At 45.6% G+C, this 13,609-nt stretch overlaps 1 protein-coding gene across 1 annotated transcript in view; it reads right to left on the reverse strand.

Annotated features, from left to right (window-relative positions):
• Positions 1–13,609, reverse strand: part of mon2 (MON2 homolog, regulator of endosome-to-Golgi trafficking) — a 100,849-nt gene that overhangs the window by 58,544 nt on the left and 28,696 nt on the right. The window contains exons 4-6 of the mRNA XM_083762877.1: positions 12,776–12,907; positions 8,296–8,425; positions 3,400–3,497 (exon numbers count right to left, since the gene is read on the reverse strand). Of these exons, the coding sequence (XP_083619003.1) occupies positions 3,400–3,497; positions 8,296–8,425; positions 12,776–12,907 (360 nt within the window). The remainder of the gene's footprint in view (positions 1–3,399; positions 3,498–8,295; positions 8,426–12,775; positions 12,908–13,609) is intronic.

Consider the following 13,609-nt stretch of genomic DNA (forward strand, 5'->3'; position numbering starts at 1 on the left):
ACACACACACACACACGCACACGCACACGCACACGCACACGCACACGCACACACACACACACACACACACACACACACACAGGGGAAATGAAATGTCATTGATTTCACACACATTATCCACGGTTTTCAAACGTCCCATATGAGGCCGAGCATGAATTATAGCCGTCGCTCCAGACAGCTCCAGACCAAACAGAAATCTCCTGTGGCGGCTTGATGTCCAAGTACACCCCCTGGACATGACTCTAGTACTGTATGTCACAGGGACACCCTGGACATACATTTTTACTATTGCAGCATTTTGCAGATTATCCAGACAGAGCCGATTACGAGAGGCAGGAAACCACACATTGAAGACCATATTGTTGCTGTCGCAGTAACCTTCTATCTCCAAGTTCTTCCTGTGTTCTTCTTCCTACATTAATGCCCCTATGCATGCGCATGCATGCATGTGTGTGCATGTGCGCATCGCGGCATGCATTGCACACAGAACAGCTGATATAGCCTAAAGCCTATTGTTAAATAGCGTATGAGAGTTTTAGAGACACGCAAACACAAAAAGTAGACTTAGAATAGTCAGACAAACATCTTCACTGCACAATAACGAAACAACAAACGTTTGCTTTGGACGAATGAATCTGTTGGATGGAGGAGGAGGCGTGCTTCTTGTGTGCAGAACACGGAAGCAGCAGCCTACTGGAGCCATAGCCTACTTCTGTGTGCATGCACATGCACATGTCTCCCCCCTGCACATGTCTCCCCCCTGCTCCGCTCCCTCCACTGGCTCCCGGTCGCTGCCCGCACAGAATACAAAACTCTGATGCTGGCATTCAAAGCAACCAAAGGTATGGCTCCCCCATATCTCGCAAGTATGATCGAACCCTATACAAACCCTCCCGCGCACTCAGATCAGCCAACGCAGGGAAGCTGGAAGTACCCTCACTAAAAACGCCGGGACAACAACGCTCCACACGTCCCAAACCTTTCTCCCTTCTGGCTCCAAAACTGTGGAATGCACTTCCCATTGCAGTCAGAACTGCAGCATCACTCCCAATCTTCCGCCGTAGTCTGAAAACCCACCTTTTCAGACTCCATCATGGCCCGTAGCACTTACCCCACCCCCTTAGATAGCATTTCTGTAGACGTAGATAGCATTTGATACAGACTTATAGCATGTTATGTAGACAGCACTATAATTGCATTGTATGTAGTCATAGCACATCATAGTACATAAGTATAGCATAGTAGTATAGATGTATAGTTTATATGTATAGTTTCATCATATAGATATTCCACTGTTACTTTCTTAGCTTACGCATGTTTCATGATAAATGTTCTTATGTGATGTATTCCCATGCTTTTTGTTCTTGCTTAATGTAAGTCGCTCTGGATTAAGAGCGTCTGCTAAATGCCTAAATTGTAAATTGTACCGTGCACGTTTACAGTATAACCAGTTAAAGCTGTCCTGTTGTTATGCAAAGTAGAACCCATTTGAATTTGTCACGGTACTTGACACAGCGTGAAAATAGGGTAAAATGGTAAATGGTGAATTTATATAGTGCCTTTATCCAAGGCGCTTTACACAGATTGTGCATTACATTCACCCATCCATTCACACACACATTCACACACCGATGGCAGCGGAAACCATGCAAGGCACCAACCAGCACATCGGGAGCAATTAGGGGTTTCTTTCTTTCTTTCTCACCTTTATTCATTTTCAACGTAGGCGAGGTTACAATACATAAAATACAGTCACAAGATAATACATCAAACAACATTATAAATCAGGGTAAATTACAAAGGAATTTTATACAGAACAACCATCAGTAAAATAAACCAATTGAAGCAGGAGCAATCACTGTGAAAAACATTCTGGAGCATTGCTTTGAACGGACCGAAGGATGGCAGGGAGCTCAGTTTGAACTGACTGAAGGATGGCAGGGAGCTCAGTTTGAACTGACTGAAGGATATGGCAGGGAGCTCAGTTTGAACTGACTGAAGGATGGCAGGGAGCTCAGTTTGAACTGACTGAAGGATGGCAGGGAGCTCAGTCTGAACTGACCGAAGGATGGCAGGGAGCTCAGTTTGAACTGACTGAAGGATGGCAGGGAGCTCAGTTTGAACTGACCGAAGGATGGCAGGGAGCTCAGTTTGAACTGACTGAAGGATGGCAGGGAGCTCAGTTTGAACTGACTGAAGGATATGGCAGGGAGCTCAGTTTGAACTGACTGAAGGATGGCAGGGAGCTCAGTTTGAACTGACTGAAGGATGGCAGGGAGCTCAGTTTGAACTGACTGAAGGATGGCAGGGAGCTCAGTTTGAACTGACTGAAGGATATGGCAGGGAGCTCAGTTTGAACTGACTGAAGGATGGCAGGGAGCTCAGTTTGAACTGACTGAAGGATATGGCAGGGAGCTCAGTTTGAACTGACTGAAGGATGGCAGGGAGCTCAGTTTGAACTGACTGAAGGATGGCAGGGAGCTCAGTTTGAACTGACTGAAGGATGGCAGGGAGCTCAGTTTGAACTGACTGAAGGATGGCAGGGAGCTCAGTTTGAACTGACTGAAGGATGGCAGGGAGCTCAGTTTGAACTGACTGAAGGATGGCAGGGAGCTCACGGCGTGGTAGCAGTTCTTAGCTTACTTATGACTATTTCTATGTGTTTGATGATGTATTACCATGTGTTGTTCTTAGCTTACTGTAAATCGCTCTGGATTAAAGGGCAACTTTAGTTTTTTTTCAACCAAGGTTCATGTTTTAGGTTGTTATTAGAGAAACTAAAAGGTGAGTTAATTTTCTTTCATTTGCTGCTTTCTTTCGTTTTGGGGATTTTAGCACTTTTTGACAGGGGGGCGGGGGCATTCGAGCATGGGGCTAAATATGTATTTTTTTACAAAATATTATGGCGATTTATTTTTTTATTATTTACTATAGTCCTAATAAACCCCAAGAAATTACATCTGGCCACAAAAGATCACAGGATCTATTGAATGTGACAAACTGACATATTGAGCCTATACACACAGTATAAGCTTTCCCCCAGTAGGCTACCTTCACATTCAGTAGATCCTGTGATCTTCTGTGGCCAGATGTAATTTCCTGGGGTTTATTAGGACTATAGTAAATAATAAATAAATAAATCACCATCAAATTTGGTAAAAAAATACATATTTAGCCCCATGCTCGAATGCCCCCGCCCCCCTTTCAAAAACTGCTAAAATCCCTAAAACGAAAGAAAGCAGCAAATGAAAGAAAATGAACCTTTTAGTTTCTCTAATAACAACCTAAAACATGAACCTTGGTTGAAAAAAACTAAAGTTGTCCTTTAAGAGCGTCTGGAAAAACAATGCCTAAATTGAAAAGAGGCATCAGAGAGCTGTCTCCCCCCGGTGGCCATACCTGGAAGAGCATGTAGGCGTCCTTGGCGCTGGGCCTCAGAGTGCTGACAGACCTCCTGTTGGTGTTCCCCTGGACGGGAGGGGGCTGCTCTGATATGCCTGGGAGAGAGAGAGAGAGAGAGACTATGGATTAGACTGGGAGGGAGGGAGAGAGAGAGAGAGAGAGAGAGAGAGAGAGAGAGAGAGAGAGAGAGAGAGAGAGAGAGACTATGGATTAGACTGGGAGGGAGGGAGAGAGAGAGAGAGAGAGAGACTATGGATTAGACTGGGAGGGAGGGAGAGAGAGAGAGAGAGAGAGAGAGAGAGACTATGGATTAGACTGGGAGGGAGGGAGGGAGGGAGGGAGGGAGAGAGAGAGAGAGAGAGAGAGAGAGAGACTATGGATTAGACTGGGAGGGAGGGAGAGAGAGAGAGAGAGAGAGAGAGAGAGAGAGACTATGGATTAGACAGGGAGAGAGAGAGAGAGAGACTATGGATTAGACTGGGAGAGAGAGAGAGATATATTTTTGTTTCATACACTGTATGTAATGCTTTGGCAATATAAGAATGCTTGTCATGCCAATCAATTATATTTTAATTGAATTGAATTGAGAGACTATGGATTAGACTGGGAGAGAGAGAGAGAGAGAGAGAGATAGAGAGAGAGAGACTATGGATTAGACTGGGAGAGAGAGAGAGAGAGAGAGAGAGATGAAAGGAGAGAGTAAGGTGTAATGACAGAGAGGGGGGGGGGGGGTGGAGTTTAGATGAGGAGAGAGCACAGGGGGACGAGCAGACATATGGGGAGGGGGAGATGGCATACGACTGTCTGGCTCTCACACCAGTCTGTCTCACACACACACACACACACACACACACACACACACACACACACACACACACACACACACACACACACACACACACACACACACACACACACACACACACACACACACACACACACACACACACACACACACACACACACACACACACACACACACACACACACACACACACACACAGAGTAAAATAACAAGAAAAAAGTCCAACCCACACATCTGTTCGTTCCAAAGTCCCAGACTCACACAAGCAGGTCAGTCACAGCGCTTTCCCTGCCAGGATTAATTAATTCATCTATTTATCGCGCATTGCCAAGCTTTTATGGCGCGCACCACTGTCCTAGAAACAGAGGTTTTTATGAAAACTGTCAGGATTTTCTTAAATCGTCCTCAGGTCTAAATGGGTTAAAGAGAACACCTTTTCTCCGTTTCACACCTGCTGCAAAGGAGACAAACTCAGCTCCAGGAGAGAGACAGAAATAGCAGATCTACAAACTCACAACGCGTCGCACTCAAGACGCGTTGAGAGCTCGTAGATCAGCTATTTTCGGGGCGGAACCCAGCACTCTTTAGCTATAGACCGATTCTCAGAGGCTTGCCTGGGTGCGGCCATTACTGAGGTGTATACCATTAAGCGCAACAGCACTGATTAGCCACACCTGGCCTACGGAGCACCTGCTCCATGGATTACACCTCAGTAATGGCCGCGCCCAGGGCACCCCTCTGTGAATCGGTCTATAGTGGAGATGCAGGTGTAACTGCCCTCCAGGTCTGGAGGGCAGTTGTTTTACAGACGGGTAAAAGGGCAGGGGCCGTTGAAGTGTATTCAGATACGGATCGTTCCAATGTGAATGCATGCGTACCTACAGAAGGAAGTGGACTGTTTTATTTTTTAGAACGTGACATAATCTCTAGTCGACGAGCCAAGCGTGAACAAAAGAAAACACACAGCCGCTGCACGACGCGTAACACCAGCAGCGCATTTCTCAACGCCGCCCGTCTCCTGTTGAATCTGCTTATACGCGCAGCGCAGCACTGCAGTACGCGCTGATCTTATTCTGCGGACTACACGTGGCTCTTGGGCTTTGCTTGGCATAGTTTCCAAAGTAAAACAAAATAATAATAATGCTAAAGTAGAATCAATAGCAAACTAATATCAAACATGACACTGGAGCACAGAACTGACTGACACAGTGAATAGCAGGCAGGCTGACAGTGAAGTAGTATAACGGGCCGGCAAAGAGGCAATGCAATGCAGTGTGTCTGGATTTATTTGAGACAATGTCGCAGAGTTGATGGTCAGCGTCCGGGCGTGCCAGCCATCAAGCAAACCGCCGTCTGGAGGATGAAAGTGTGTTATGCAAGTGTACCCGGGTGCGCTGTTGAATCTCGGGCAATGTGAATCATGGCCATCGGGGACCAGGCAACCGTATTCGGAAACGGTTCCAATGAAACGGATTCAGTCCGTCTCAGTGTGAATTGCCTATACGTTTCTTACCCAACACTGGCGGACTTCCAACTTTGCCAGATGTACGTGCTATTTTGGGATTGTGGCTGAACTCCCATGTACCGTGAAACTGGAAGTGAACTTGACTCTTTGTACCGTGAAACTGGAAGTGAACTTGACTCTTTGTGAACTCGGCTGTCGTTGCCGACTCCTGCTAGAAGGTTCACTTGACATACTGCCATAAAAAAACACTGACCTCTGTGAATAATGTGAATCTGATACACAACAAACTCCCCCGTGTTCATTTAAGCCATTTTGGGCGGGAACCCCTTTTGGTGTTAGCATTACGTTATGCTTTAGCTATTGAAAAATAGCAGCTCTACAAGCTCATAGCGCGCCACCGAGTGGCGCGCTACGAGCTTGTAGGTGTGCTATTTTTTTTTAAATCGAAGAAAAGGAAAGGAAAGGTACTATGTTTACCCAGGGTAACTGGACTAAGCTCAATAACTTGTTTACAGCCAGGCCCTGCTCATAGAACATTTCATGGTAGGGGTTCAATGCCTTGTCCAAGGGCACTTCATGTGGTAATTTTAACGTGCCGGTCCGGGGATAAGAACTAGCGACCTTCCGATATCAAGACCGCTCCGCAAACTGTTCGGCCACCGCTGCCTGAAGAACGACTGACATAGAAACATAGCTTTTTCAGAAAACTGTCAGGATGTAGAAGAATCAGGTCAAAATGGGTTAACTCTATGCACTGTAGTTTGAGGGCAGCGAGCATTAATGTGAATCATCCATCATAACACACAGCTGGCTGTGTTCTTGGTTCTGACGCACAGCTGGCTGGCAGTGGTGGACTGAGAATGTTTTCCTTAGGGAAGAGACGACGCGTGACTTCATTGCATTTTATATATCGGCGCGCCCTGTCTCTCTGTCCAGTCAGTGTGGTTTTCCCTGTCTCTCTGTCCAGTCAGTGTGGTTTTCCCTGTCTCTCTGTCCAGTCAGTGTGGTTTTCCCTGTCTCTCTGTCCAGTCAGTGTGGTTTTCCCTGTCTCTCTGTCCAGTCAGTGTGGTTTTCCCTGTCTCTCTGTCCAGTCAGTGTGGTTTTCCAAATGAATTCACTGCGCAAAAAATCATGGAATACGGATGTGTATAATTACAGGAAACTCCCGTTAAACTTCCCAACAAAAACTCCGGAATTGTACCATCACACCTGTATAATTATGTATATATAATATGTATATATATATATATTACTGTATATGCCTGCTAACTACAAATAAAGGTAAGAAAGCCTTCTATCATGGAATTCTCCTTTAAACCCACCCAAACAAGCAGCAGCAGTGGATGCCATTAATACAGAGCGCCGAGAGCAGTTTGGGTCCGCACCAGAAACAGACATGTCACAAACACTGTTCAGGGCTCTGCCATGAGAATATAGTCACACCCAAAGGAATGTATTCACACACATGGGGCACTATAGCCCTGACACATCACTGTCATAAATCATGACCGTCATGGCTTCAGCCTGTCTTTTGCGACTGCTACATTAATAATGAAACTGTCAGGATGTAATAGACATTTTTAGAATCTGATCTCAGGTCAGAATGGGTTAACAGAGCAAACGTGAACATAAACGTTAAGATTTCAAATAATAAATAAAGTGCTCACCCAAAACGTGCCACGGATGTTAGAATTCCACTGGGTCGGACTTATGGGGGCTCCTGGCATTATCTCTTCAAATGGGGGTCCGCGGGGCTAATTAGTGTCAATTTGGGGGTCCTTGACATGGCAAAGTTTGGGAACCACTGCTGTAAAGGGCTTTATTGTCACCGTGTGTACTTGACTTAATAGCTATTAGCTATAAGCTCGTAGCGTGGCACCGAGTGCCGCGCTACGAGCTTATAGATCTGCTATTCTTTTTAAATGTGGCGTAAATCTTTGAATATATATATTCTAACGTTTTGAACACAAATCTTTGCTTCTGGGGAACAACATAGTTTCAGATGGGGGTTGGCGCAACTTGGCGGTCAATAATTGACATGAACATGTTTGAGAACGACTGACATAGAAACATAGTTTTTTTTTCAGAAACTATCTTTAGCCCATTTTGGGTGGGAACCCATTTTGGTGTTAGCATTATGCTATGCTTTAGCTATTGAAAAATAGCAGATCTACGAGCTTGTAGGTCTGCTATTTTTTTTTAAATCGAAGAACGACTGACATAGAAACATGGCTTTTTCAGAAAACTGTCAGGATGTAGAAGACATTTTTTTAGAATCTGATCTCAGGTCATAATGGGTTTTAACTGTCTTTAGAAGAGCATTTAGTAGAATCTGATCTCAGGTCAGAATTGGTTTTAACTGTCTTTAGAAGAGCATTTAGTAGAATCTGATCTCAGGTCAGAATTGGTTTTAACTGTCTTTAGAAGAGCATTTAGTAGAATCTGATCTCAGGTCAGAATGGGTTTGAACTGTCTTTAGAAGAGCATTCAGTAGAATCTGATCTCAGGTCAGAATGGAAAACTGTCATGATGTAGAAGACATTTTTAGAATCTGATCTCAGTTCAGAATGGGTTTTAACTGTCTTCAGAAGAACATTCAGTAGAATCTGATCTCAGGTCTGACCTTTGAAGCGCTCGTCCTCGGCCACCATCCTCTCGAACACCACGGTGACCACCTGTCTGACCGTGGCCGCCGCCGTGTTGTTGGTGATGTTGTCCTTGGTGAAGTGGAGACGGAAACACAGCACGATGGCCTGGGGGACAGACAGAGGACAGGGTTAATATCACTGTGAAACACAGGACCATGGCCTGGGGGACAGACAGAGAGGACAGGGTTAATATCACTGTGAAACACAGGACCATGGCCTGGGGGACAGACAGAGAGGACAGGGTTAATATCACTGTGAAACACAGGACCATGGCCTGGGGGACAGACAGAGAGGACAGGGTTAATATCACTGTGAAACACAGGACCATGGCCTGGGGGACAGACAGAGAGGACAGGGTTAATATCACTGTGAAACACAGGACCATGGCCTGGGGGACAGACAGAGAGGACAGGGTTAATATCACTGTGAAACACAGGACGATGGCCTGGGGGACAGACAGAGGACAGGGTTAATATCACTGTGAAACACAGGACGATGGCCTGGGGGACAGACAGAGAGGACAGGGTTAATATCACTGTGAAACACAGGACCATGGCCTGGGGGACAGACAGAGAGGACAGGGTTAATATCACTGTGAAACACAGCACCATGGCCTGGGGGACAGACAGAGAGGACAGGGTTAATATCACTGTGAAACACAGGACCATGGCCTGGGGGACAGACAGAGGACAGGGTTAATATCACTGTGAAACACAGGACCATGGCCTGGGGGACAGACAGAGAGGACAGGGTTAATATCACTGTGAAACACAGCATGATGGCCTGGGGGACAGACAGAGGACAGGGTTAATATCACTGTGAAACACAGCATGATGGCCTGGAGGACAGACAGAGGACAGGGTTAATATCACTGTGAAACACAGGACCATGGCCTGGGGGACAGACAGAGAGGACAGGGTTAATATCACTGTGAAACACAGGACCATGGCCTGGGGGACAGACAGAGAGGACAGGGTTAATATCACTGTGAAACACAGGACGATGGCCTGGGGGACAGACAGAGGACAGGGTTAATATCACTGTGAAACACAGGACCATGGCCTGGGGGACAGACAGAGGACAGGGTTAATATCACTGTGAAACACAGCATGATGGCCTGGGGGACAGACAGAGAGGACAGGGTTAATATCACTGTGAAACACAGGACGATGGCCTGGGGGACAGACAGAGGACAGGGTTAATATCACTGTGAAACACAGGACGATGGCCTGGGGGACAGACAGAGAGGACAGGGTTAATATCACTGTGAAACACAGGACCATGGCCTGGGGGACAGACAGAGGACAGGGTTAATATCACTGTGAAACACAGGACGATGGCCTGGGGGACAGACAGAGAGGACAGGGTTAATATCACTGTGAAACACAGGACGATGGCCTGGGGGACAGACAGAGGACAGGGTTAATATCACTGTGAAACACAGGACGATGGCCTGGGGGACAGACAGAGAGGACAGGGTTAATATCACTGTGAAACACAGGACCATGGCCTGGGGGACAATTGCAACAATTAGAATTTAAAAAAAGTTAATTGTTTTAATGTTTTCTACGGTGTGTCCCTGTCCTGACTTTGGTTGGTACTGAAGTCCAACGTTTTTGGAAGCATAACGTATCATAAATAGTGGAAACAACATGACTGTGGCTGCGCTAGCGAGCACAGTAATTACACTGTATCTAATTATACTGTATCGCCTACATGGAAAGGTTCCCCTAGAGGGAAAGGTTGCATACTTATACTATACATGGACATAATATTCCATGACAGAGGTAAGCTATAGTGAACTGTAATACTGTAATACAGGACTACAGTCTATTTCCATCCCACCAAGTAGCTATAGGCTAATTAAGCAATATTACACGAGAGGGTGTGGGTTACTTCACTGATGCTTGCGGAACTCGACTTCGTCTCGTTCGTTCCTGACCGCATCCCTGTCGTGGCAATAATCACGTTAAACCACACCCTCAAGTGTAATATTGCAATTATGAAAATCGCTGAAAGAATATATATATTTTTAATGACAGACTTAGCCACTACGACCACACATGTCCCAAGAAACTAGCTAGCCTAGCCACCGAGTTTGCTAGCGCTCTGGGAGAACAGAGCGGCTGAATTCTTTGTTTTGATTATAGGTGTTGAACGGTGCTGGTTTAACCCACGGCTAGAAGGCTGTTTCAACCAATCAGATTGCTTCCTCGAAACGACCTGTGGTAGAATTTGATTTCATCGCATGGCAAACAGCCGATCAACAAGCTCAGAAGGTGTCGCATCACAATTAGGGTTGGGATTCGTTAGGATTTTAACGCTTCCGGTTCCTTACCGGATCCCACTTAACGGTTCCTAATATTATCATTTTCCCCTTTCTTTCTGACATACATTATGCTTATATTATAACTAACCTAACCAAGTACATAATAAACACAAATTAAATTATTGTAATTGCACTTTACAATTATGAGGTGGCACTATTATTTAAACTTCACCATCACCACCAGCTAGCCACCACGACAATATCATTGTTGCAATTTGTACTGTATATTGCAAAATTGCATTTGCAATAATGATATTGTTGTGGTGACATTAAAAGTCTTTAATGTTCAGATTATTGTAATTTGAAGGACCCCAGTTACCCTAATGGAAACAAGCCATAGTGCTTATAAAATCCTCTTGAACTGTAGGCTACGTTCCTGTGCTTTTTTTCTGCAAACTGTTTATAAAGTAATCAATCTATGATAATATTATGCACCTAAAGGCTGGGCTCTCAACAGTCGCGCGATTAATTTAGAGACAAATCAAAAGCAGTTGAGTTGTTTATAAGTTGTAAAAAATAAGTGCAAACAAATGGATTTTTATTTAATTCATGGCTCTAGTTAACGTGAATCATAAAATATCAGACAGAAAGACGTCGAGTCATTGGCATTCTAAATTAACACCATTAAAGGACCACTTCACCACTTTTCAACCTATCTAATAATCATGATAAAATGGCACGATTTTTTTCTACTCAGCCTGTGTCTCATAGGAGGGCTGTGGGCAGTTTAGAAACCGTCTTCCAGTGACATCATCATTAGGCAGATTCTTTTTTAAACAAGATTTTTTTACAAAAGAAATTTCATTATTGTGAGAACGATTGCTTCCATTTTCGCATTGCAAATTTTCAGGACTAGAAAGCCTGCAGTTTTTATTAGCTTGTATTCCCCATCGATGAGGTCACTGGAAGACGGTTTCTGAACTGCCCACAGTCCTCAGACAGAGTAGAAAAATATTGCGCCATTTTTTCATGATTATTAGTGAGGACCTATTATATGAAGATAGGTTGAAAAGTGGTGAAGTGGTCCTTTAACAACAGTTGTACAATACGCCTAATGAAAAGCTGTGTAGAAGTTAGTAGTTTTTATTTTCTAACGTTACTGGCCTGGGGAAAGTGAACCAGTCTTGCATCATCCTCGACCTCCGCCGGCTGTGGTGTCGAGTGCGGGGAGCGCAGGCACGGCTTTCCGCAGGCTCTCAAACATGGTGTGCCTAGATTAATCTCGAGGGGTGGACTCGTGTGTATAGGCATATTGATTTTGAGATGTTTCCTCAACGTGGACGACGTCGTGGTGCAACTGGTGCAAGTTACAACAACCTTTGCAGGAAACTATGGCATCGCATTTATTGCACTTTGCGTGCTCAGCCTCAGAGTCATTTCCCTTCTCTCTGTTAAAACAGTTTCCGTGCCGGGAATGGATTACTCCAGGTTACTGTCGCTGCCAACCCCGCTATACCCGCCATTTGTTTTATGTGATTAATCCGCTGTATTGTAATAAATAAAAAGAAAATCCGTCTTCGTCGAGGAGATAGAGAATAGATGGTTTCGTTTTGATGACGAAACCGGAAATCGTCACATGCTGTGGGCTGCTAGGGCTTCTGGGAAATTGAGGCCAATGGAAATGCATGGGGTGCAACGCCTCATTGAGACGAGTCTTGTGTGCGTCTTCCGGGTGCACCAAGATGGTGGATGATACGCTCGGATCATAACATACCGAGGGAGCTTTTTTCGCTGGATTTTCGCGGATTAAAAGCCCAAATAATTCAGCGTATGCTCTAAAGGTAATACAACAATCTCGGCAGTGAAGGGGGGTTCACGGGTTAAGCGTGTAAAACAGTCAAACTGTTCCACATTTTGGAGATGTCTTCCACAGACTGTCACGCTCGCTCTGCGGCGGTGAGCGGTCGCTGAATGCACAGAACAGTGGTATCCCCCCCGACCTCTCCCTCGCGTAGGCGGGGTGACGTCACCCCAGGCTCTGCTTGCATGCATGCACAGACACACTGTGTGTGTGTGTGTGGTTTGTTATTGTACCTTTGAGAGGACCTCGTCGTGGACCACAGTGTTGGTGGTGTGTGTGTGTGTGTGTGTGTGTGTGTGTGTGTGTGAGTGAGGGGTTATTGTACCTTTGAGAGGACCTCGTCGTGGACCACGGTGTTGGTGGTCAGCAGCACCAGGACCGTCTGCAGCAGCTTCAGTTCCTCCAGACCGTTCTCCATCAGCTGCCACAGCATGTTGATGATGTTCCCCGCCGCCGCCTGGAACACGGACACACATTGAATAATAACCACTGCAGTAAGAAGTCCTTCTCCAGAGAAAGAATCAGATTAAAAAAATCGTTTGTATCAGCATCAACTAAGATGCTGAACGAGGCTCTGAAACAGCGGTAACTACGTGAGGCTAGATTATCCACATCATGTGTGCTATGGTGTAATGTTGTGTCTTCCTCTGTAATGTATTCTTGTTGTCTTTGATGTTTTATGTGTGGCTGTAGCTGGGGTGAAAGTCCAAGACAAATTTCCCTTGTGGACAATAAAGTTTACCTTGACCTTGACTCAACTGTCAGTGTGAAAGATATTATGAAGCTAGTAAATTAAGCATTATGTTGTACTTTAGCTATTTTTGAGGGTTAGCCCACTTTGGTAACCACTGCACTAGGGGGACACGGGGAGAACATGCAAACTCCACACAGAATTTGCATGAAATAAGAGTTGGACTATAGGGAGGTTAACAGCAGCCGTACCCACCTCGGACACCACCTCGTGGGACATGAGTCTCTGAGTGGACTAGGGGAGGTTAAAAGCAGCGCCCGTACCCACCTCGGACACCACCTCGTGGGACATGAGTCTCTGAGTGGACTAGGGGAGGTTAAAAGCAGCGCCCGTACCCACCTCGGACACCACCTCGTGGGACATGAGTCTCTGAGTGGACTAGGGGAGGTTAAAAGCAGCGCCCGTACC

The sequence above is a fragment of the Protomyctophum parallelum genome, assembly GCF_964188405.1.
Source record: "Protomyctophum parallelum genome assembly, chromosome: 4".
Classification (NCBI taxonomy): Eukaryota; Metazoa; Chordata; class Actinopteri; order Myctophiformes; family Myctophidae; genus Protomyctophum; species Protomyctophum parallelum.